Raw genomic sequence first — 25,717 nt, forward strand, 5'->3', positions numbered from 1 at the left:
TCCAGGGAAGATGTGGGAAGGGGGCTGCTTTGTGAATGAAGCCCTGGCTCTGACTCCCCATTCCCATCACCACCTCCGTCCTCTCTGGCATTCCCTTTCCGGGTCCCCCAAGGCAGCCCAGTGCTATGGCAGCTGAAGTGTACTGAGGGACCTTGACTAGATAATACCCCCCACCTCTAGGTGTCCATCCAAGTCCCCAAACTGGATGGGTTCTCGGAGGAAGGCCATTCACGGCTTCCATGGCTCAACGACAGGCCCCGTCAGGCCCCACACAGGCTGCGGGCGAGGTCACATGGCCACCCTTCTCACCCGTGCAGGAGATGGAGTCTACACCAGGCCCGTGGTACTCCACAATGGCACCCGTGCCACCTTTCACGGTGAGGATACCCGCCACCTTTAGGATTACATCTTTGGGGGAGGTCCAACCGGAGAGCGAGCCCGTCAGCTTCACACCAATCACCTGAACAGGTGGAGCGAGACAGCAATTAGGCGCCAGGTGTCATGCTCCAACCAAAAGGGTCTGCCTGCTGGGATTCCCATTCCTGCTTATTTACCCCTGCCTCTCTCTCAGAGAGGTCTGAGTCTGAACTATTCCCTCATCCCATCTGGGTCCCACAGGCTCCCACGCCTCCCCATCAACCACCCCTCTGCAGCCACGGCTAAAAGAGCCCTTCCCTATTCCTCACCTTGGGGCACTTCAGCTCCCAGGGGATCCCGGCCATGACGTCCACTGCATCAGCACCCCCGACTCCAATGCAGATGCCCCCCAGGCCACCGCCATTGGGGGTGTGGGAATCAGTGCCAATCAGAAGAACCCCAGGGTATGCATAGTTTTCCAGAATGATCTGAAAAAAAAAAGACCCCAAGATCTTCAGCCTAAAAGCCCTCATCAGAGAACAGAAGTAGGAACCAAAAGGGTCCAGCAAAGCTGCTCTCTGGGCCATTCCCAGGCACCCCTCCAGGAAGAGCCTCTCAAGGGTGGCTGGAAGAGAGACAGGAAGCCCGGGCCCCTGACCAGCTCCGATAGTCCTGGACTGGTCTGATTTGGGCTTGCAAGTGCCTCCTCGTGCCCCAATGTCCGTGTCTGCGGCATGGAACCAAGAACACCTGCACCGCCTTGACCCTAGAATCACGGTGAGAACCAGACGAGCAGAGATACAGGAATGTGTCCTGTGACAAATGTGACTGCCTACAGGTGCTCCTGACACCTGCTCCCCATCTCACGTGGCCAACTGCCTGGGCGTGGCACGTGCCTATTGGGCTTCTCGGGGGGACAATTCCTTCAGGAGCTGGCTCCAGTGTCCTCAAGGAAGCACCAGAGACCCGACAGGAGCACAGGCCCTGGGCTCTTCTGCTGCTCAACTGAAAGCAAGTACAGACAATGCCTCCCCAACCCAAGGCCTGGAAGTGGCTCTGATAATTGAAGGGACTTGCTCATGTAGATGCTGCCTTGCCTCCTCCTCCTCCCCTTTCCTGTTCAAAATGGCTCCTTCATCGAGGGCCTCTTCCCAGCTTGGGGAGGTGCTGGCAGTGAGCATTTCCCCAAAACATCTGATTCCGGAGGTACAGCTATCCCAGAGCAGCCCTGCCCCCCATCCAGGCATCGGAGGCCACAGGGTATTACTGGAAAAGCCCTGGCCAAGGGGCCCTTAGTCTGAGCCCCAGACCCACTGCCTGCTAGTAGGTGTGGGACCTCGGGCAAGTCACTTCACCTTCCAGGTCTATTTCCTCATAGATAGAAACAGCCCATAGTGCTCACAGTGATAACTCAATGAGATCATGTGTATTTTTTTTTAAAGATTTTATTTTTTGACAGAGAGAGTGACAGCAAGAGACGGAATACAAGCAGGGGGAGTGGGAGAGGGAGAAGCAGGCTTCCCGCTGAGCAGGGAGCCCGATGCCGGGCTCGATCCCAGGACCCTGAGATCATGACCTGAGCCAAAGGCAGACACTTAACAACTAAGCCATCCAGGCGCCCCTGGGATTATGTGTATTAAGTTGTAATCGTGCCTGTGAGAGGCAGTATTTCTATTTATTCTTTTGTAGCACACACTCGGATGTTGGGAAGGGCAAAGGAGGTCAGAGACGTGAAAGGCTCCATGAATGGTCGGGCCTGCCTCATGGTGGACAGGCTCCATGGAATATTACAGAAACCCCAGGGCCTCTGCCCTGGGATACACATCTCCCAGCAGACTCAACAAGGAGCGAAGGGTCTTGCCTCTCAGGATGCTGGCACTTAGAAGGGCTGGTTCTCTCCTCAGGAGGGTGACAGCTGGCTGGGAGAAAAGGCCAACAGAGAGGAAATCCTGGACAAACAACTGTTGGACAGGACACTGCTCAACTGTTTCATTTCTCTGGACTCCTTGCCCCAACCACAAACCAAAGTTTAAACCTAGTTAATATAAGGCTCCTCAAGGTTCTGCAAGTCTGATCATGAAGAGCAGACACACAAAATCAGTGTGATCTACACAGTGCAGACCACCAACATGGTCCATGTCCAAAAGGAAGGGGTTACTGCAGACCTGAGGACTGCACAAAGTGTCACAATGAAACTGACTGTGACAGTGACCTCCTCGGGCAGCTGGATGTGGATGGGGGAGGAGAGGATTAGTGTACATTAGCCATCCACCCACACAACACATGTGTACACTGTGGACCTAGTCTCTACCTACCTGGCTCCAAGCCCAGAGCTACAGAGGAATCGGTAAAGTGCAGTCTCTGTCCCCAGAGCACATGGTCTGGTGCAGAAGGTTCTGGCACATACAGGGATCATAACGTGAAGGGGTCCCACAGAGGATCACATAAGGGTGCTCTGATGCTGGGCACAAGGGAGGGCAGGGGGGGCTTCAGAGAGGTAACCAAAAGGCAGAGATGTGGAGGAGGAAGGATGTGCCAGGCCTGGGCACAGGACATTCAAAGCAGAGGGAAAGGGGTTAAGGTTTGGTTTAGACATGGTGGATGAAAGCTGCTGATGGCCTGACATCAAGGGTAAGAGAAAAATCAAAGCTGCACAGAGATCACATGCTTCATGGGAATTTTCTTTTTAAAGGAAAAAATAGGGGTGCATGGGCGGCTCAAATGGTTAAGCGTCTGACTTCGGCTCAGGTCATGATCCAGGGTCCTGGGATGGAGCCTTGTTTCTGGCTCCCTGCTCAGTGGGGAGTCTGCTTCTCCCTCTCCTCCTCTCCCTGCATGTGTGCATGAGTGCTCCCTCTTGCTCTCTCTCAAATAAATAAATAAAATCTTTAAAAAAATAAAAATAGGGCGCCTGGGTGCCTCAGTTGTTAAGTGTCTGCCTTCAGCTAAGGTCATGATCTCAGGGTCCTGGGATCAAACCCCACGTCGGGCTCCACACTCAGTGTGGTATCTGCTTGAGATTCTCTTCTCCCTCTGCCCCTTCCCCCACACGGTTTAAAATAAGTAAATATTTTAATAAAAAAATTAAAAATAAAATAATAAAATAATAATTTAAGCGGCGCCTGGGTGGCTCAGTCATTAAGCATCTACCTTCAGCTCAGGTCATGATCCCAGGGTCCTGGGATCAAGCCCCGCATCGGGCTCCCTGCTCGGCAGGAAGCCTACTTCTCCCTCTCCCCCGCCCCCTGCTTGTGTTCCCTCTCTCGCTGTGTCTCTCTCTGTCAAAGGAATAAATTTTAAAAATCTTAAAAAAAAAAAATAATAATAATAATAATTTAAAATAAAGGAAAAAATATATCACGCTGTACACTTAGCTGGTGGCCAGGGGCAGCTATGAGCTGCCATCACTCATAGCCCCAAACTTTGCCCAGGAGTTGCCAAAAAGGCCTGGGTATTTCTAATGGGGTAGAAAGGGAGACCCTTGGATTGGGGTGCCCTTCGCGATCAAAGTCCAAAGTTGGATCCACCTGACTTCCTAGCCCTACTGCTGAGAGAGGCTTTCTACACCCTGCAGACAGCTGTGACCTGCCACTCCCAGGCAGTCCCTTCCTGGCAAGGGCAATGGCTCGAAAGGGCAGAGCAGTGATCCGAGGGTTCTGGTTTCGGAGTGGGGCAGTGCTGGAGCCCATGCAGGGTCAGATTACAGCCTGACTTACCTCATCTTGAAGGAGGCCTGGGATGGAGGTGGGGAGAAGGGTCACCTTGGAAAGGTGTAAAGAGGCAGGTCTCACACATACAGGATGGACGGCAAATGGACACACAAACCAGTGCACACCCCACAAACTAGTCACCTTGGATGAAAGCGAAGTACCTATCTCCCTAGAAACACATGCACACACACTTGCACTTGCAGAGACAAAATCGCCCATCAAAAGATCATCCATCCTTCAGGAGACCCCGGAAGAACTCCTGGCTGACAAAGCCACGTGACCTGGGGCACCTCCATCCTACAGAATAAGGGGCCCAAAGGGGTAAGAACCCCTGGTGTGATGGGAGGCGAGCCTGCAGCCCACAGTGCAGAGCACTGATTCCCGGAGGCAAATCCTGCCTCCACCCTCAGCCAGTTGTCCCTGGGCAAGTGGATTAGCTTCTTTGTGCCTCAGTTTCTTCATCTGTGAGGCACAAATAATGAAACCACCTACCTCATAGAGTTGTGATGAACGAGTACGTTATCATCTGTCAAGTGCTAAGTCTAGTGCCTGCACACAGAACGCACCCATCAAATGTCAGCTGTCCATGCAACAAGGAATAACACTCGTGGGAAAAAGCCAGACAAAAAAATGATACAACCCCCCTCCACCCCCTGAGCCTCTGGCTTTCTGCTCCTGTAGGCCAGGAGATGCTCTCTGGTTCCCTAAGGGCCCTTCCCCCAGAAAGGCAGGCCAAGCCCTGCTTTACCTGGTGAATGATTCCAGAGCCAGGCCTCCAGAAGCCCACGCCATACTTGGCACCCGCGGTTGCCAGGAAATTATACACTTCCTGGTTTATGTCCTAGTGAGACAAATCAATAACCAGAGCATTAGTAACACAGTGTGTGTCTGGAACAACCCTTGCTCACCCCCCACCCCGCCCACCCTCACCCTGCAACTCTGAAATGCTGGCGCTATGAAAACAGGCCCTCTACTGGAGGCCTTCTACAAATGATTCCAAAAGGGCCTGGATGTTGGCCCAGTCTCAGCTGGCTGGCCTAGGGACAAAGGCAAGAGAGCAGACAGAGCCTCAGTTCTGTGACACCTGGCCAGGGAGTGGGTCTGGCGCAAGTCCCTTCTGTACCCTGATCTCAGTTTCCTTATTTGTAGAAGGAACTTGGCTACGTCATCTCTAAGGGTCCCTCTGGCACTCAAGTCCTCAGTCAAGGCCAGCAGTGAGGGGCACACCACCACAGGACAGTCTAACTGGGATATGGTGTTGGGGGAAGGGGGCTGTCCAAGGGAAGCAGTGGGATCAAGTGGGTGCTCCAGTCCCACTGTAACTCACGCAAGGGGCTGTTTCTCCACCTAAGCCTCGGATGCCTCATTTAAGGCAACGTCAGTAATCCTGGCTAACATTTATTGAATGCCCACTGCACTAAACATCCTCACAATCCGTCCCACGAAAGAGGGAAGGTACTGTCATCAAGGCCACTTTACAGATGCAAAAAACAAAGTCTCAAAATGAAATAACTTGCTGGAGATCCCTGAATTAAATCCCAGGGTTTGAAACCAGGCCTGTGCACCCCCATAACCAAAGAGTTACGTTCTAATATAAAATAGAGCTTCCTCCCTCATAAGGAAGAGGACATCTAGGAACACCAGCATCTGGCACATGCTAGGTGCTCAATATTTGGTAATACATTTGATGGGCCCCAGATGAAAGACTGTCAAATGGACCATGTTCTTGAATGCAGACTTCAACAACACAACAGGACGGGCTGTGCCCACTCTGCCTGGAATTGGAAGGTGGCTTCTTCAGTGGGCAGGGAAGGCTTCCCAGCGCAGGTGATACGAGGTCAGTGTCTACCTGGAAAACATGGTATCTTCTTGGACAGGGGAGACTCCAGTGACACAAGGGAAGGGACCAGGGCAGACTGCACAGAGTCCCAAAGGAGGAACGAGGCAGTGAGACATGCTGGCCTCTGGGCATGGGAGATGCACACTCCAAGGCAGAGGGACTCACACTGTCAGCTCCCTGGCCCTCAGTAGCACACCCTCAAGACCACGCAGCCTCCTTCATTTAAACTCCAGACCAGCCATGCCTCCTTCTGAGGCCCACTGGGTACCCCCAGGCAAAAGAACAGCACACAAAAAACTTGGGCCCCTGGAGCGGTCTCTCCGATTAATCAACAGTTTTATTCAAATCAGTCACTTATAACATTGGCACCAAGGGCAGGAGGAGTGGTTGTGTGTCTGAGTACGTGTTCTTACGTATGGGCAAGTGGTGGCGGTGGCAAAGGGGGACAGGATGGTGCCGCAGAGTCTTGGCCTGAACTCAGCCTAGAGCCTTCTCTGGCTGTGTGACCCTGGATAGGTCACTCTGTCTCTCTGATCCCCAACCGAAGGGACTCTACAAATTATATGTAAATCTGACCATAACCCTCCTCTGCTTAAGCCCTTCGGGGACTCCCAGGATGGTGCCCGTGACCCTCAAGGCCCCGCCTGTGCCTGCCCCCGTCCACCTCACACCACCCTCTCTTCCACGGGCCCCCTTTCAACTGCACAAATGCATCAAGTTGCTTCCTGCCTTGGGGTTTTTATATATACTGTTCTGCCTGGAATGTTCTTCCTCCAGTTAGTATCAGCTTATCTGTGCTGGTTTCAACTTATATGTCACATCCTCAAGAGGCTGTCCCTTACCCCCCAGAGTCTAAATTAGACTTCTTTTCTTGGGGCGCCTGGGTGGCTCAGTCGTTAGGCGTCTGCCTTCGACTTGGGTCATGGTCCCGGGGTCCTGGGATTGAGCCCCGTGTCAGGCTCCCTGCTCAGCGGGAGGCCTGCTTCTCCCTCTCCCACTCCCCCTGCTTGTGTTCCCTCTCTCGCTGTGTCTCTCTCTTTCAAATAAATAAAATCTTTTAAATAAAATAAAATAAATTAGACTTCTTTTCTTATACTCTCACAGAGTTCTAGGTCTCCCCTTTGTAAGATATAACCAAATCGGCAATTACCTGCTTGTGTGATGGTTTACTGTCTGTCTCCCTATCAGACTCTAAGATGCACGAAGGCAGGGCCCCCATCTCGTTCACACCGTATCCCCAGCATCTAGCACAGCTCCTAGCACATCATTAGTGTTCAATAAACACTGAAATCCTATGATCCTGTGAATCTCATCTCCAGAAGGTAGATTCTGAACCCATAAAGTAAAGGGAAGGCCAGACCCTGAAGGCAGTGGCCTGCAGCAGGCAGTCATCCCCAGGGCTGGAGAGGACCCTGTTCCTGGCCACGGCCAGCTCCCAGCACTGCAGGGGCCCCTGTAACATTCCACCCCGGCTGCTGCTAACAGGGAAACCTCTGGCCAGCAGGCTGGGCTCTTTCAGCAGAGTAGAAAAAGAGCTACCGTCAGCCAGGACCCAGACTGACAGGCCAGGATGGGAAGAGAGGGCTCGAGTGGGAAAACGGAGTGTTTCCCATGGGTCTGAGAGGCTCTGGGAGCTCTGCTGACCCTGGGAGCTGGAGCACTTTCAATGGCAGCCCTGCCAGCATTCAGCTCCTGCCAACAGCCCCCCAAGAGGGGGACCCACTTCCAGTGCAGGGGGTAGAAAGGGTGGAGGTCCAGAGCTGGCAGAGACCCGCTGTGGTCAAGAGCAGGCACACACAAAGGTTACCACAAGCAGAGGCTGGGGGAAGGAGCAGGAATCTGATTTCATAAGGAAGGCTGGGAGGAATTCAAGGGAAAAAAACAATTCCATGTGGCATACACCTGTTTCTACCTCACGAAGCAAACTCCCAGAAGAAAGCCCCCCAAGGAGGCCAATCAGTAAGGGACAGCACTCAAGACAGGGGGGCTTCCCTGCACAGGGCCTCAGCCGACTGGGATTCATGAACAGCAACGCCATCCGCCTGCCTCCCTGCTGGGGTCCTGGGGGTCGGCCGAGAGCGCGAGTGAGCGCACAGGTGAGGCTGGTAGGAAGGGAGATTTAAGCCACCCTCTTGTACCAGAAGCCGGTCTGCAACATTTTTCTAGCAGAACAGAAAAATGACCACAAAAAAATACCTTTAAATGTGGGAAGATTAAGGATGATTTGGGGGGTTTTGTTTTGTTTTTAGGCTTTCTCTGTTATCTTCTAACATCCTCACAATAAACAAATGGTATTTTCAGAGTTAGAGAAGAGCAAAAATGTTTAAAACAAGACTACACCAAAGAGCCTAGCTCAAGGAATCTGCCTCTCATCCCATGTCACACGCACTGTCCCGATGCCCCCTTCAGCTCACCTTGGCCCGGCGCAGGTCCTTCTCACCCCCGAGCTGGGCCTCGATCAGATGGTCGCAGTGGATGGTGGACGGCACGGCCACCTTGGGCAGCCCACTGCTGATGAACTGCAGCATGGCCATCTGGGCCGTGGCGTCCTGCATGGCCACGCGGTCAGGCCGTAGCCGCAGGTACGTCTTGCCCCGCTCAATCTCCTGTTTGGCTGGGTCATCCAGGTGTCCATATACAATCTTCTCTGAGAGCGTCAGAGGCCGGTTCAATCTGGGGGGAGAGGGAGGGGTGCGGGCTGCACGATCCCCCTGCCCACCCACAGCCACGCCCTCTCTGTCCCACGGCAACACAGTGGGACAGTGGGCGGGGACGGGGTGCCTGCGCTCCATGAGGGTGGACACAAATCAGTCTTGCTCGCTGCAGTCCTTCCGGCACACGCCACTCACCAGGTGCTCCAAGTTACTCAATGAATAAGTGACAACATCCCAGGAGGTCGACGGGGTAGTTTTTTTCTAAAGGATACCTGCTTTTCCAGCATACTGACCACTATTATCTGATGAGCAGCCATTACATGTACATCTCACTATTTAATCCTCATTGTATCCTTGTCATTTAATCAAACAAGCAAGAGGGAAGGGAGACTCAGCACAGTGGTGGTAATAGCTCAAGCTCACCGCCGGAGTCTTGTTTTGGGTCCTCTAATTCTCTCTGTCCACGGCCACCTCCTCTGTGCCCTCAGCCCCAGTAAGACACAGGGGATCCCACCCGCATGCCCCTCACCCAACCTGCCCTGCCCGCCACCCACAACCCTCTGGTGCTCACACTGTCGTGCTAAAGCCTTTCCCATTAGCCCTACTTGCTCTCACCCATTCAGACAGGCATGGCTGTCAGCTCTCAAGAACAGAAACCCAGTCACCGCCTCCCGCCCCTCACTAGACCTTCTTCCTAGAACCCCTCTCCCTGCACGTCCCACCCCTCCCTTCCTCGTCAGGGCCAAAGGGGCAGTCCAAACCTGGCTCTTGGGGAGGTGCAGCCCCTGCCAGGCTTTGGTGGCCTCTTCACCAGCTGCCCGCCCCCCCGCCAGGAGACTGCGCTTGGGGCAAGACCCTCAGCCACCCACCTTGAGGCTCCCTGCTGTCACCCACTCAACCGGCTGCCCCGCGCCACCCAGCAGGCTCCCCTCTGCCTGCTGGCTGGACCTCACAATCGCCTCCCAAACCTGAGGCCTCCTGGGAAGGGGTGCAGTTCACTCACACCCGACAAGCCAGGAAAGAAAAACAGTATCAAACGAAGGAGTCAGAGGCTCTGGATTTCGACCTGACCCTACTACTGATCCCAGTGTGTAACCAGGCCAGCCACCGCTCGCTCGTCTCAGGGAGCTCGCCAACCCATCTCTCAAGTCCGGTGCTTGGACAGGAACGAGAGGAGAGTTGGGGCTTATGTGGCACTTGTTTTTAAACAGCTTTAGTGAGGTGTCATTGGCACGCCATAAACTGCACGTATTTAAAGTACACAGTTTGTTAGTCTTTTTTTTTTTTTTAAAGATTTTATTTATTTATTTGAGAGAGAGAGAATGAGAGACAGAGAGCACGAGAGGGAAGAGGGTCAGAGGGAGAAGCAGACCCCCCGCTGAGCAGGGAGCCCGATGCGGGACTCGATCCCAGGACTCCAGGATCATGACCTGAGCCGAAGGCAGTCGCTTAACCAACTGAGCCACCCAGGCACCCCAATTTGTTAGTCTTGATGTACGTACACACCTATGAACTCACCACCGCAATCAAGATAATGAACACATCCATGAGCCCCAAAAGTTTTCGTGTGGCCCTCTGTCATCCCCCCTCCTGTCCCCATCCCCCGAGCAAAGAGTGACCTGCCTTCTATCACCACAGATTCATTTCCTCACAGTACGTCCTTTTAGCTCAGCATGGCTCTAAGTGCTTTAATGTACGCGAGCCACCGGCTCCTCAAGACCAGGATGAGGAGACTGAAGCACCTCGAGGTGAAGGAACCCACCTCGGGTCACGAGCCAGCGAGGGGCAGAGCCAGGATGCAAGGAGCCGAGCAGTGTGGCTCAGCCGTCCCTCCGGAACACCTGGAAGCTAGAACCAGGCCCAGGCTCTGCAAAGTGCTCGATTACTCATTCTCAGGGCCGTCACCGCTAGGACTCTGCTGGGAAAGCAGAGAAACCCCCTTCTGACAGCCCAGGTTCCGGCGCCCCACTCCCACACTGATCTAATCCCGAGAGCAGGAGCGGCCTAAGGAGCTGGCTCGGTGGACAGCAGCAGAGCACTGGCAACTCTGAAGAGCTCTACAGTTCTGGTGTCATGAGAACCTCGAATAAAAATAGCACTAGCCTGAGGGACAGCCTGCCCCCTTTGATGGCAGCAAGGCTGGTGACTCACTGCACAGAGCACAGCCCCTCTTTCCCAGCCCCAGGGGAGACGAAAAATAGCACATGGGCTTTAAAACCAAAGACCTTGACAGCAAATGCCTCAAGTTGTACAAAAAAGCCTGACAATGACAAAAGCCTAAGGACGAGTTCAGCGCCACATTTCCTTAAGGAGTAACTAGGGATGGCAAAAATGGGTCCTCTGTGTCCGTCTGTCCCTCTGCTTTACTGGATGATAGAGACCTAGTTTCCCAAGAACAGAATTGGGCCCCTTCTGTCATGAACACAAGGTGGAGGAAGAGTCCCTCTGCAAGTCCCCTGGCCTTCTACAACATTCTTACATTTTCATCCACTAATCTGTTTTGAAGAGCCTCACTTCTAACCAGTTCCCAGGGTGACGCTGTGCTGCTGATTCACGGACCACATTTTGAGGAGTAAGGCCTACACCAACTGAATCGGAATTGGGGCCCAGGTGATGGTAGTTCTAAAAGCTTCCGAGTTGGAGCGCCTGGCTGGCTCCATTGGTGGAGCATGTGACTCTTGATCTCGGGGCTGTGAGTTCGAGCCCTATGTTGGGTGGAGAAATTACTTAAAAATAAAATCTTTTGGGGCACTTGGGTGGCTTAGTCAGTTAAGCGTCTGACTCCTGGTTTCGGCTCAGGTCATGACCTCAGAGTCTTGAGATCCAGCCACACATCGGGTTCCTAGCTCAGGACAGAATCTGCTTGAGATTCCTCCCCGTCCCTCCAGCCCCTCTGCTCCTCCCCCTGCTCATGCATGCGCTCTCTCGCTCGCTCTCTCTAAAAATAAAATAAATAAAATCTTTTAAAAAAAATAAAATCTTTTAAAAATAGATAAGAGTTTCCAAGGTGGGATGCCTGGGTGGTTCAGTCCATTATGGTTTCAGCTCCTGGTTTCGGCTCAGGTCATGATCTCGGGGTTCTGCGAGCCCCACATCGGGCTTCTTGCTCAACGGGGAACCTGCTTCCCCCTCTCCCTCTGCCTCTCCCCCACCTCATGCTCTCTCTCAAATAAATAAATAAAACCTTAAAAAAAAAGCTTCTAAGGTGATTCCAACATGCAGCCTAGACGAAACCCACACAAAAATGCCAGAAAAAACAGTGGGAGGCAATGGAGCCAGACAGAACTGGCTTGCGTTTGGGTCCAACCACTCAACAGATGTATGACCTCAGACTGGGTATTTCCCCAATCTGACACTCGATTTCCTTATCTGCAAAATGGGGAGGCAGATATAGTAACAACCTCTAGGGGTTGTTGAGAAGAAAATGTATGTGAAGTGCCTAGAACAAACTGGACACTCAGGCAGCTATTATTATTACAGCCATCCTTGATAAACATTCATCAGTTCTTACTATAATTAGGTGATGCCAGGCTGGAGGCTGCTAGAGATACAGACTATGACAGTCCCTCCCTCTCAAAACCGAAGCGAGGATACCAGTAAAGAGGAAGCCAAGTGGCAGCTGAGAGGGAGTGTGGGATGGGGGCTAGAGCACTACATGAGGGCGGGGAAACAAGGTCCCACTACTTGCTCACTGTATGACCTTGGGCAAGTTGCTTCTCCACTGAGCCTGTTCCTTGGCTATAAATGGGTATATTCATATTTATTCTCTCCTACTCCCAGGGTCACGGTCACCAAGTGGGCAAGCGCCCAGTCCTGTCTATAGTCATTTGCACTCTGGGGGCAGTGCTGGTTGCTACCAGCACCACCACCCCCGCCCTTTCATCCTCCTGTGGCATCACATACAACCTTCCAGTGCCAGCATCTAGCCCAGGACCTGGGACACAGGACAGCAATGCAAAAATGGCCACCATCTTACCAAATGAGGAAAGAGAGGCCCAGAGAAAAAGATACGCTCAAGATCCCACCTGAGCTTTCTTCTGGGTCTCAAGCCTGAGCTCTCCTCTAGGCCTACACACTGAAGAGGAAATACAATTCTAGCCTTTGGGTCTGGTGGATCCTAGGGGGCTGGCTCAGGGTCAGGAGTCTGTCCTGGAAAGGGTTGTTGGGAGGTTCAGGCCACAGCACCAAAGAGCGTCTGAGACCTTCCCGCTGGCCCAAATCACCAGGCTTCTTGATAGATTTTTCCTTGGCAGAGAAGGCCAAGGCCCATCACCAATCTGCAGTGCCTTTCCTCAGCAGGGAACTTCGTACCCCAAAGGCCTTGATCCTCCTGCCTTTATTAGCCATCCTTTACCAAGCACTTCCTGTGCTGCCTGAAAGGGGCAGGAAGCAGAAGGAACACCCTGGGGAAGTCTCTACAGCTTCCCCCCCACAGCCTTACCGTTTGCGAACAATGTCAATGTTCTTCTCTAGCAGGTCATAGCGGATGTACTCGTGGGGCTCAAAGTGGCTCATGGCCACCTTGGCCCGTTGGCACAGGACTGAGGCCACATGGTACTGCCGCACACCCAGGGCTTTCTGCAAGAAGAAAGACAGTAGCGACTGTCAATGGAGTATTTAGGGTGGTCCTCCCTGGAGGACAGCTCAGTGTGGTGAAAAACCGAGGAAGTATCGAGAGCTCCCCAGTGACTGCAGCCTCAGTGTTCTCCTCTGAGGCAGGGGTTGATCCAGTAGCCACAGGAACACAGCCCGTGGCAGGAGAAAGAGCAAGGGATTCGTAGTCAGAATTGCTGGGATCAAAGTCAAGTTCTATCAACTTAAGAAAATCCCCCATCATCTGAGCCCCGGAGGAGACAGGCAATGGGGCTACCGCTGGCCACAGTGATCACAGCGGGTTACCAGGATGGATAAATACGAACATATGTGAAAGTCCTCATGAGGCTGTAAAGCACTGCCCAAATCAGAGCTATCATTCCACCTGCACAACACGTTCCTCGAGGGTTGAGATCAAGCCTTATTTGTCTTACATTTCTGTATCTGGAGTCCTGGGACAGAGTAGACTTGATAAATAATTACTGAATGGATGAAAAAATGAGGAAAACACTGTGCATGAGCTTTGATGTTTCCTCATCCCTTCAAAGGCGGCCCCCTTAAATGTGCAGCACACACTTATTCTAATGACTAGAATGGGGCGTGAGGCTATGTGACCACCAAAACTAGTCATAAAATATAAAGGATAAAGGTATCATAAAGGATAGCTTCTTGGGGCACCTGGGTGGCTCAGTCGGTTAAGCGTCTGCCTTCGGCTCAGGTCATGATCCCAGGGTCCTGGGATCGAGCCCTGCATCGGGCTCCCTGCTCAGTGAGGAGCCTGCTTCTCCCTCTGCCTGCCGCTCCCCCTGCTTGTGCTCTCTTGCTCTCTCCCTGTCAAATAAATAAATAAAATCTTTTAAAAAAACCATAAAGGACAGCTTCTGCCCAGCCCTCTCTGACTGCTCTGGGAGAAGACAGTCACTGTGTTGTTAAGACATTTACGCAGTACTAGGAGAGGTCCACTCAGACAGGATCTGAGGCTTCTTGCCAATAACCAGCACCACCGTGCATGTGAGTGCTCTAGCCCAAGACCAAGTCTTCAGGTAACTGCAACCCTGATCAACACCTGGACTGCAATTTCTTGAGTGATCCCAAACTAGAACCACCCAGCCAAGCTGCTCCCAAATTCTTGGTCCACAGAAACTGTGAGTGAGAAATCTTTATCGTTTTAAGTCTTTAAATGAGGGGGCAATTTGTTTTGCAGTAAAAGGTAAGTGATTGTTATGATGGGGCCTGTATTAGTTCATTTTAAACCATGACAACCTTCACAGGGTACACTGATCAGGGAAGAATAAAGGAACCCCAAAAATGAGAGGGAAAGGGATGGCTGCTTCCCTTCTAGGCGATGCTCCCTGTCTAGAGGGTCATTCCAATGGGTAAGGGAAGAGGCAAAGCTCAAGCCCCCTTCTTTACGTCCCCGGAACATTTAAATCCAAACTCTGCCAACTCCGGCATCTGAACCAGGACACTGAATCATTAGCCCACCCCATTAGGAAACGGTGCCCCAATCACCACCCACTTGACCGCCCCAGCAGGAGGGTCCTCCCCAGTGCAGACTGCAGACCCCTTGCCCCCTCTGCCTCAGGGGGCAGGTGTGAAGAGTCCACGAATGGTGCATCTAAAGACTTTCAACAGCCTGGGCACAGGCAGAACACGGTCAACAGCAGATGCAGCTCTGCCCGCGCCCCTGCAGCCAGGGGCCCGCGCACAGCAGGGGAATGGAGAAAGGAGGGCTGAAGCCTGGCGGCCAGTGACTATCGAGTCATCTCGGTCAATTTACCCTAAGCGCTTGTTTCCTCACAGAGCTACTGTGGGGGTTAGCAGTTACATAAAGTACTGGCACAGTTTCTATTATTACCCCGGTAAGAGAAACCACACAGGCTGTTCTGCAACTTGCTCTTCTCATTTATCAACACACCTTAGACGCCTTTCCAATGTCCATATACAGATCTTTCTTCCTATAATTTAACTGTCCTAAGCTTAGGGTTCCTTAGAAATAAAAATAAAGGGGCGCCTGAGTAGCTCAGTCGGTTAAGCATCCGACTCGATTTCAGCTCAGGTTATGATCACAGGGTCATGGGATCGACCAGCCCTACGAGCCCTGTGAGCCCCGTGAGAGTCTGCTTGTCCCTCTCCTTCTGCCCCTACCCCTACCCCACCCCCTGCTGGCACTCTCTAAAATAAATAAAGAAAATCTTAAAAAAAAATTCTCTCTCCCTCTGCCCCTCCTGCTCACTCTCAAAATAAATAAATAAGTAAATAAATAACAATACCTAGTGTCTGGTCCAGGAGGCTAAACTATTAACTGTAATCATAATTACAATGTAGAGAAAAGGTAAAAGTCCCAAATTCCCTACAGCAAGAGCATGCAACTCTTGATCTCCGGGTTGTGAGTTCAAGCCCCACGTTGGGCAGAGAGCCTACTTAAAATAAAAAATAAACATAAATAAAAAGCTTTAACTAAAAAAAATTGTAATAAATAATAGGGTTGTTTTTTTTTAAAGATTTGAGAGTGAGAGCGAGTGAGTGAGCACGTGCACAAGCAGGGGGAGCAGGAGAGAGAGAAGCAGACTCCCACTGAGCCAGGAGCCCAATACGGGCTCGATCCCAGGACCCCAGGGTCATGACCTGAGCCGAAGGCAGATGCTTAATAACTGAGCCATCCAGGCACCCCAATAAATAATAGGTTTAATAAGCAATGCCAGTTGGAGAAAAAAGGGACAAAATAAGATGTTCTCATCTAGACTACAACTTATGGATAAGAGAAAATTATTTTTTAACACCCAGTGATGCCAGCACTCTGCTAAGTACTTTGCAAGCGTTATATCATCTCATCCTCACAGCCATCCAGTGAATGTCTCCTATGATTAGCCCATTTTCCACGTGAGGAAACTGAGGCTTGCAACAAGTGACTAAGGTCAGAGTAGCAAACAGGACTAGAATCCAGCGTGACTGACCCACTTACCTGCCGTTGCCCCGGGCATGTTACGTAACTCCCTAAGCCTTCCCTCCAAAATGGATGAACTCCGTTGTTAGTAACAGATTAAATCACTGCGTGCTCAACCTTGGATCACCATGTGCTCTGCTTTCCAAACATCTGAGCACAACAGCCAGCAGTGGCCAGGAGGACTTCCAGCCACAACGGACGCGTTCTAGATCCGCACAACCAATACACTGGCCACTAGCCACACGGGGCTGCAGAGCACCCTGGAGTGTGGTGAGTGCAACTGAGGGGTTTTCAATATTATTCAATTTTAAATGAACTTAAAATGAAGCTGCCACATGGGATGGCTCAGGTTTATGTACTAATAAGGAGGGAAAGCGTTTTTTCAGAAGCCCTAACAACTCGCATGTTCATTAGAACCCTTTTTCTGTAAAGGTGCCTTTATGCTTTTAAGTTCAGAGCACCACCCACACACACCTCCCCACGCCAGGAGCTTATCATCCCACACAACCACCCAACCCACTCCTGCATGATTTCAGAATCTTCTGCACGCTCAGCCAAGCTCTGCTTCCCTGCACAGTCTGCTTTCCAGCTGGGGTCCACCCTTGGGACCCATAGCTCTCTTCCTCAGGACAACAGCTCCCAGACCTCAGATGCATCACAACCTCCTGAGTCTGTTAAAAATACATAATCCTACACCCCACCCACGTCAATGACTCTGTCTCCAGGGTGGGATCCCTCACCTACCTGAAGTCAGCCATGCCCTGTCATCTTCTCTAAAATCTCATCTTGGCCAAGGGCGGCCCAGAGTTATTTTCAACCATCCCTTTACATGGCAGGTTTCCAATTCCGCAACAGCACTACCATGCCCTGGGCTGAGGGCAAAGGTATCATCACCTTTGTTTAAGGCTGTTATCAGCCTATCACAGCCCACCACACCGAGGACACACATGTCACTTCCAGATACCCTAACACCTGACTAGGCATCTTCCTCATTGACTGCTCTTGAGCCACACTGTACTTGTAGGCTTGGTTTTCTGTGCAAAGCTCTACCTTAATCTTGATTTAATCTCATCATCGGTTTCTGTCTGCCTCCCACCCCTGGAGTCTGCAGGAGTCCTGGTCATCACCCCACGTCCTGACAGGCTGGCCCTCCCAGCGTGTGTCAGCCACAAACACAGCACAGCTCCAGGGTATTCATCCAAGGCCCAACACCAGTGTGACCCACTCCAGGCCGGGCTCCCCAGGGCAGACGTTTGGTCAGGTCAACAGTGGTCTACTTAGCAGCACTCCTGAGGTCCAGGTCTTCCATCCACTGCAACAGCCACCTAAATGTATTTTCTTTCAAGTAGGCTCCACGCCCAGTGTAGGGCTTGAACTCACCACCTGAACTCAAGAGTCGCATGTTCTATGGACTGAGCCAGCCAGGCGCCCCAACAGCCACCTCAGTGCTTTGTCACTAAGGCCGGTTTTGTTTTGTCGTTAGGGACAGCCTGACTGACCGGTCGAGTTCCCCGCAGAAATCAATACTCACTCTCACTGATCTAACTACTAACCCTAACAAAAAGGGTTTGGGTTTGCTGGTGGTTTTGCCGTAAGACCTTATGCAATTCACTTCATCCCTCAAGGCCTTAGTTTTTCACACCCAGAACAGGTGAAATCTCAGTCTTGCTCCCCACTTCAGGGCTGTGAGCGGCTGACATGCATGAAATGTCCCGTGTAAACTCTGGAGTGCTCCACATCATAATATGCTTACCCCAGAGACGGACTTCAAAGGCAAAGACATCATGTATCACTCATTCATGAACCCCACAAATCTCACATGTAAAATGAAAATTACATTACAGGTGATCTCCACGCAACCTCCCCCCTCCCCGAATAGGAATAAAACAGCTGTTACTTATTAAGCACCTGCTCTGTGCCAAGCACTTTCTGTGCCTAATTTTGAATTCCCATGGCAACAGGGCCAGGTCATTGTTCTTCCGGTCTCACAGACGTGGGAAATGCAGACCAGGGAGGTTAAGTCAGAAATCACATACTGGTAAGTGGTGAGCAGGGAATCCGGGATGCAAGTTCAGGTCCGTCTCCTTCTGAGACAGGTCAGTTCCCCTGGCTTCTGCTACTCTCTCACCTCTCACAGCCCACCCGTTCTCACTGAAGGTGGCACGGTGTGATGGCTGGTCCGGATTGAAGATCTGTACTCAGAATGCCCAACCCTGCAACACCACTAAGCTGCTATGGCCCTGGACAAGTTATTTAGCCTCCCCAAGGCTTAGTTTCTCTAAAGAGAAAATGGAGATAAACTTCATAGTGTTATTATTCAATAAAATAACCTACGTTGGGTTTTGGCACAGAGCCTGTTCATTACATGTTATTGTGTTATGTTATCTTCCTTCACAGAGGAGACAGATGCAGAGTGAGATGTGAAGCTGTATTCCTTCTCTGGATGCTGGCAGGGCAGCAGGTCTCTTCTTTTGCTTACTACAAACACAGCTTTTAAAGGCTCTTTTGGTTGATCAACGTTTTTCAGAAGATTTAGCTTGTCTGGGCCTTTGGCATTCTTGACCCTCTTCTAATGTATTCCAGAGGCTATATAATTTTTCCTTGGTTACTTGCCCTCCAGTTGTCTAAGCTAATGTCTTTAGGTGCATCTCTTCCCTCTCTCCTGCAGATGACTTGCAATTTGTCAGAATTTGCCTAGGAAAGCCCCTCATCCCGCTGTAATCCTTCCTGCTTATGGGATCCTGGTGGTGGGATCTCATCTATTTGGTTTCTCAGTCATTCAGAATTTGCATATCTCAAAGGCACCAAACATGCTGAACTTTGTTAGCCAGTAAAAATTCTAAATTGATCTGCCACAGGGCGCCTGGGCGTCTCAGTGGTTAAATTGATCTGCCACAGGGCCTTTGTACATGCTGTTTGTGCTGCTTAGAATGTTCTCTGCCTACCCTCATTCGCAATCTGCTCTTTGTCTAGGTCACTCCCATTGATCCTTCAAGTTCCAAATTAACAGGGAATTCTTCCTGAACTCCCAGCCCAACCAAAGCCTATTCTCTGTGCCTACTTACTACTTCTTGACATTCATTTGTGAGATGGTTTCTGTCTCCACTAGTCTGTAAGTTCCACCAGGGAGGGACATGTCTGTTTATTCATAATAAATTTCCATGCCTGAACACTAGGTCTGATACACAGGAGGTGCTACATAAATATCAATTAAACTAATGACTCTTGCTTCTGCTTGACCAACTAGCTCTTCCATATTGAACAGGGTTAAATACAGAGCAGGTTTGGTTAATCTTGTGAGCGCACTTAACAAATCAATAATTTACCAGTCTCAGGCGCTCTTGGTTAGAGTATAAACAGGTTCAACATTTTTTTTTCTTACGTAGGCTCTACGCCCAGCATGGAGCCCAACACAGGGCTTAAACTCAGGACCCTGAGATCAAGACCTAAGCCAAGATCAAGAGTCAGGTGCTTAACTGCTTAACCAAGCAAGCCACCCAAGTGCCCAAGTTCAGTATTTTTGAAAGACAATAGGTAATACCTATTGAAATGCAAAACGTTTGTGCCTTTTAACCAGCTTTCCCCAATTCCAGAAAGCTAGCTCACAAAAATGCTCACATAAATAAGCACTGGGACAGGCAAGGACATTCTCTGCCAGCACCATTCTTAAGAGAACAACCCAATTGTCCAAAAATAGGGCACTGATTGAATAAATTCTGGCTCATCTACGAAGGAATGCCATCTTACAGCTGTTTAAAAAGAATTAACTTGAGGGGTGACTGGCTGGTTTGCGACTCAATCTCCGGGTCATGAGTTCAAGCTCCACGTTGGGTGTAGAGTTTACGTAAATAATTAAAAACTTAAAAAAAAAAGAAAAGAATTAGAGGTGGTGGTCCCAGAACACTGTGAATGTAATTAATGCCACTGAATTGAATACTTAAACATGGTTAAAATGTCAGTATTTATGTTACATACATTTTACCATAATTTAAAAAAATAAGGTGGGGGCGCCTGGGTGGCTCAGTTGGTTAAGCGACTGCCTTCGGCTCAGGTCATGATCCTGGAGTCCCAGGATCGAGTCCCGCATCGGGCTCCCTGCTCAGCGGGGAGTCTGCTTCTCCCTCTGACCCTCCTCCCTCTCATGCTCTCTGTCTCTCATTCTCTCTCAAATAAATAAATAAAATCTTTAATAAAAAAAAATAAAAAAATAAAAAATAAAATAAAAAAATAAGGTGGATCTACCTTTAAGGGCAGAAAAAACTTCCATGAACATTCAGGGAAAAAAGTACATAGCAAGATAGTAGTATGAGAGCTCATTTCTATATAATAGTAAGTAATAATTCACACAGGTAGATATAAAAAATGAAATGACATGTCTGAACTGTGCATAGCAATTATCTCTAGGGATTAGAATTATGGGTACTTTTACTTTCTAGGCTAAGTATTTCTGTAACTTTTAAATGTGACATGATATAGAGGAGTTCCTTTTGTAACCAGGAAAAAAGAATGAGCAAGGCAAATAGGTGCAGAAAGCATGCTGTGGAGTGGTATAGCACAATCATTTACTGGCAATTTGACAATCAACAATGTTCTGTGTTTTTTTTTAATGTGCAAACCCTTTGTTTCAGCAAGTTAATTTACAGGAATTTGTCATTAGTAAGGAAGAGGGAGGGGCGCCTGGGTGGCTCAGTTGGTTAAGTGTCTGCCTTTGGCTCAGGTCATGATTCCAGGGTCCTAGGATTGAGCCCCACATCAGGTTCCCTGCTCCACGGGAAGTCTGCTTCTCCCTCTCCCTCTTCCCCGGCTCCTGCTCTCTCCCTCTCAAATAATAAAATCTTTCAAAAAAAAATAAGGAAGAGGGGGGAAAAATACCTTTATACAGAAGGACCACCATTATCTTAACCCAGAGATCAAACTTAGCATCACCAATAGCAAGACTACCTGACACTCGTGCCCCTGATGGGACAGCAACACCTACGAAGAATTCTTGTCGAGGGGCGCCTGAGTGGCTCAGTCGTTAAGCGTCTACCTTCGGCGGCTCAGGTCATGATCCCAGGGTCCTGGGATCGAGCCCCGCATGGGGCTCCCTGCTCAGCGGGAAGCCTGCTTCTCCCTCTCCCCCACCCCCTGCTTGTGTTCCCTCTCTTGCTGTGTCTCTGTCAAATAAATAAAGAAAATCTTAAAAAAAAAAAAAAAAAAGAATTCTTGTCAAGGCATCTGGTTGGCTCAGTCTGTAGAGCACGTAACACTTGAACCTGGGATCGTGAGTTCAAGACCCAAATTGGGGGTAGAATTTACTTTAAAAAATAAGAAGGAAAAAAAAAAGAACTCTTTGTCAAAAAATGTTTAACCTGAATCTAAGCAAGCTTTGGAACCTTAGCTCCAGCTTAAGGGAAAATCATGGAATAAAAGAACAATCAAATCCAGGATGTGGATATTCTACAAGAAAACGGACCTGGTCTCTTTGAAAAGTCAACATCAGCGAAAAACAAGGCGTATGGGGGGCGGGGATGGAGAGTGTTCTAGAGTAAGAAAGACTAAAAAAGTAAAACCAATGCAATGTGTAAATTTTTTGTGTACATCCTGAGATTTGGAAAAAGACCACTACCAAAGACATTTTTGGGAGAACAGATAATGACACTGTAATTATATAGCTTACTGACTTATTAAGAAATGAATGTTGGGCGCCTGGGTGGCTCAGTTGGTTAAGCGACTGCCTTCGGCTCAGGTCGTGATCCTGGAGTCCCGGGATTGAGTCCCGCATCGGGCTACCTGCTCAGCAGGGAGTCTGCTTCTCCCTCTCCCGCTCCCCCCTCTTGTGCTCTCTCCCTCTCACTCTCTCTCTCAAATAAATAAAATCTTTAAAAAAAAAAAGAAAAAGAAAAAGAAATGAATGTTGTAAGTTTTTAAGAATGAGGTGTCACAATGCCTTCAATTTCTTTTGAAATGGTCCAGAAAAAAATAACTACAAAAATAAATAATACATAGTAAAGCAAGTAAGACAAAAATAAGTAATACATAGCAAAGCAAGTAAAACAAAATGTTTAGATGGTAGGTATGTATATGGATGTTCTTGCTACTATTTTCAACCTTTCCTTTTTGTTTTTTTTAAGATTTATTTGAGATAGAGTGAGAGCAAGCGAGAGAGCACATGAGCAGGGAGGAGGGGCAGAGGGAGAGAGAGCAGACTCTCCACTGAGCAGTAAGCCTGACACAGGGCTCGATCCCAGGACCATGGGATCATAACCTGAGCCAAACGCAGATTCTTAACTGACTGAGCCACCCAGGTGCCCCTGACTTTTCCTTATGTGTAAAAATTTATAACAAAAAAATATTTTGAGAAAGACATCAATTATGGTTTAAATTTCTTTCTTGTTTTTTTTTTTTTTTAAGTAATCTCTAGGGACACCTGGGTGGCTCAGTCGGTTAAGTGTCTGCCTTTAGCTCAGGTCATGATCCTGGGGTCCTGGAATCGAGTCCCGCATGGGGCTCCTTGCTTGGCAGGGAGCCTGCCTCTCCCTCTGCCTGCCACTCCTCCTGCTTGTGCACACACTCTCTCTCTCTAACAAATAAAATCTTAAAAAAAAAAAGTAATCTTTACCCCCCAATGTGGGGCTCGAACTCATGACCCCAAGATCAAGAGTCTCATAATCTACCTACTGAGCTAGGCACCCCTAATACTTCTTATAATTAGAAAAAAATATAACCAACATGAATTTTTAATTAAAAATTAAATGCTCAAAACCAAAGATAAATATTCCTATAGACTACTTGCTGCAGAGTAAAAGCAAATTGATCTAAAGCAGCTTGTCAATATGAAACCCACAGGAACATCCATACCCTCTGACCCAGCAATTCCATATCTGAAAATCTATCCTTGGGGCGCCTGGGTGGCTCAGTCGGTTAAGCAACTGCCTTCGGCTCAGGTCATGATCTCAGGGTCCTGGGATCGAGCCCCGCATCGGGCTCCCTGCTCAGCGGGAAGCCTGCTTCTCTCTCTCCCACTCCCCCTGGTTGTGTTCCCTCTCTCGCTGTCTCTCTGTCAAATAAATAAAAAATCTTAAAATAAACATGAAAATGATATTGTATGGGGGTGCCTGGGTGGTTCAGTCATTAGGCGTCTGCCTTCGGCTCAGGTCATGATCCTGGCGTCCTGGGATCGAGCCCCGCATTGGGCTCCCTGCTCAGCGGCAGGCCTGCTTCTCCCTCTCCCACTCCCCTGCTTGTGTTCCCTCTCTCTACAGCTGTGTCTCTGTCAAATAAATAAAATCTTTAAAAAAAAAAAAAAGAAAATGATATTGTATGTATTGAACAGTTCACTACATTACTACTTATAGCCCCTAAAACTAAAAGTAACTTAACATGTATAATTTCCACTCAGTAGGAATGATAGTTTTAAGTACTATGTAGCAATGCAGGAAATTGTCTATGATACAATATATGAAAAAGCAGGTGATATGTTATATACACACTGACTACAATGCTATAAAACCCATGTTCACAAGGGGAAAAAGACCAAAAAGAAATGCACTAAAAAGACCATAAAAAAATGTTTGGGTTAAGATGGAGAATTATTTTCTCCTATAATTCCCCAAATCTGTATTAAGGTGATGTGTGGATGAAAAGCGATGGATAGCGAGCTGTTTTCAGCTGGCGCAGAGAGCTGAAGTCCCCTAGTGTCACTGTATTTTTGTCCTTGAACTCCAATTTTGCAATCCAACATTCCAGTGAGGGCACCACCCTCAGATGGCAAAAGAGCCGGGGTGAGCCTGCCCCATGAGCCACTTCCCCATGTGCGGACTGAACAGTGAAAGCCCCATGGGACGAAAGGGAACATTCCAGGCATGGGAGTCCTGAGATCTGGCCTCCTAGCTCGGTCACTAGGTACCCTTATAGTAATCTTGCCTTTCTGTGCCTCCCTTTCCATGTCTATGAAATGGGAGAAGTGGATCATTCCAGCTGCATCAAAGCCACCTGAGAGGTTTCAGCTTCTAGGCCCTACCACTCCCAGACCTCTCCATCAGAATCACCTGGGGTGGAGCCTAAGCGTTGGTAAAGACTACCAGGTCACTCTGATACTGCCATGTCTGGGAACCACTGGACTAGATGTTCTCCGAAGTTTTTTCCAGCTCAGAGATTCTATAAATACTCCTCCCCAGCAAGCAGGCTCTCAGATAAATCCGTGTATTCCCCAAAGGCCCAGAGGAAAATGTAGGAATGTCAGAATAGATTTATCTGTACCGGGGAAGAAAATCCCCAGAGCGAAGGTTCTTCTGAATTAGCCACAGCCACAGTTTACACACGGGTGAGGACGCAATGCTGTGTGTATGCGCGCATAAAATGCAGCCCAGTGTGGAGGCACAGAAAGCACAAGAGACTCAGAACACTACCTGTTTATTATTGGCCCCATGATTGGCCAGTGCTTACTCTATTTTAAAATATTAATAAAATAAGGGAGAATAACCCCTGTCCAGACTACCTCATTTAACAAACAATGAACACCTTCCTAGGTGCCAAATATTGTTAGCACATGGTTCCCAAACCTTTCCAAGTTAAGGCCCATGAACAAAATAACTCATTTTGGACATCACAGCTAGGCAGACAGACCAGGCTGCTGCTGGGAGGCAACTGGCTGGGGCGGGGGGGGCGGGGAGGGTCAGGATCTCTGCACACCTGTGTCCCATTTGCTACACCACACCTGAGGAAAGCTTAGCTGTACCCACTAAACTCCAGACCACCACCACGCTGTCCCTACAGGCAGGATCACAATCTGGTGGGATAAGACAGACACGGAAACAAAAAGTGTGGAAGTGTTAAAGTTGCTATTGTAGACATTAGGTCCAAAGTTCAGCGAAGGCACGGAAATATGAGTGGTCAAGTGAAAAAGAGGCCAAGACCTTCTCTAAGATCACGTTCGAGTTCAAGTTCAAAAAACTGGCTACAAATGCAAAGGCCAAACAGAGAGAACGACTCGCTTAAAATCACGTGGCATTTGTGGAGTCATCATGGAAGGAAGAAGTCATTCAAAGCCCACTGTATCCTCGTGCAGCCACCTCAGAGGGACAGTCCTATCAACTTCGAAATACTGGACAAAGGATGTTCCGAGCTAACAGGAGCTTTAGAGAGGGGGCTTTCACATGTTGACTGAGAACACACACACACAAAATATACATTTTATGTTGTAATCCAGGCCAAATTTACTGCCAGGGTGGTGTAACTAAAACAAGTTTCACTAAACAACACTCGCCAAGTGCAATGCACGCTGATACTTTTTTTTTTTTTTAAAGTAGGCTCCAGGCTCAATGTGGGGTTTGAACTCATGACCCTATGATCAAGAGTCACATGCTCTAGTGACTGAGCCAGCCAGGGGCCCCTAATACTTTTTATTCTATTATTGTTTATACTGTGGTAAAATACACATAAAATTTACCACCGTAACTATCAAATGGCCAGTTGGGCACATGCGCAGTGGAATCACTACTATCTAGCCCCAGAATTTCTCATCACCCCAAAGCAAAGCCCATACCCACCAGCAGTTGTTCCTTATTCCCTTCACTCTCCTTGCCCCAGCATCTGGCAACCACTACTCTGCTGTTTCTATAGATCTGTTCTAGCT

General features: G+C 49.3%; 1 protein-coding gene across 1 annotated transcript in view; it reads right to left on the reverse strand.

Annotated features, from left to right (window-relative positions):
• Positions 1–25,717, reverse strand: part of ACO2 (aconitase 2) — a 56,001-nt gene that overhangs the window by 10,478 nt on the left and 19,806 nt on the right. The window contains exons 2-6 of the mRNA XM_021687444.2: positions 13,003–13,139; positions 8,322–8,580; positions 4,816–4,908; positions 687–845; positions 310–460 (exon numbers count right to left, since the gene is read on the reverse strand). Coding sequence (XP_021543119.1) covers positions 310–460; positions 687–845; positions 4,816–4,908; positions 8,322–8,580; positions 13,003–13,139 — 799 coding nt within the window. The remainder of the gene's footprint in view (positions 1–309; positions 461–686; positions 846–4,815; positions 4,909–8,321; positions 8,581–13,002; positions 13,140–25,717) is intronic.

This window comes from Neomonachus schauinslandi, chromosome 5 (genome assembly GCF_002201575.2).
Source record: "Neomonachus schauinslandi chromosome 5, ASM220157v2, whole genome shotgun sequence".
Taxonomy (NCBI): Eukaryota; Metazoa; Chordata; class Mammalia; order Carnivora; family Phocidae; genus Neomonachus; species Neomonachus schauinslandi.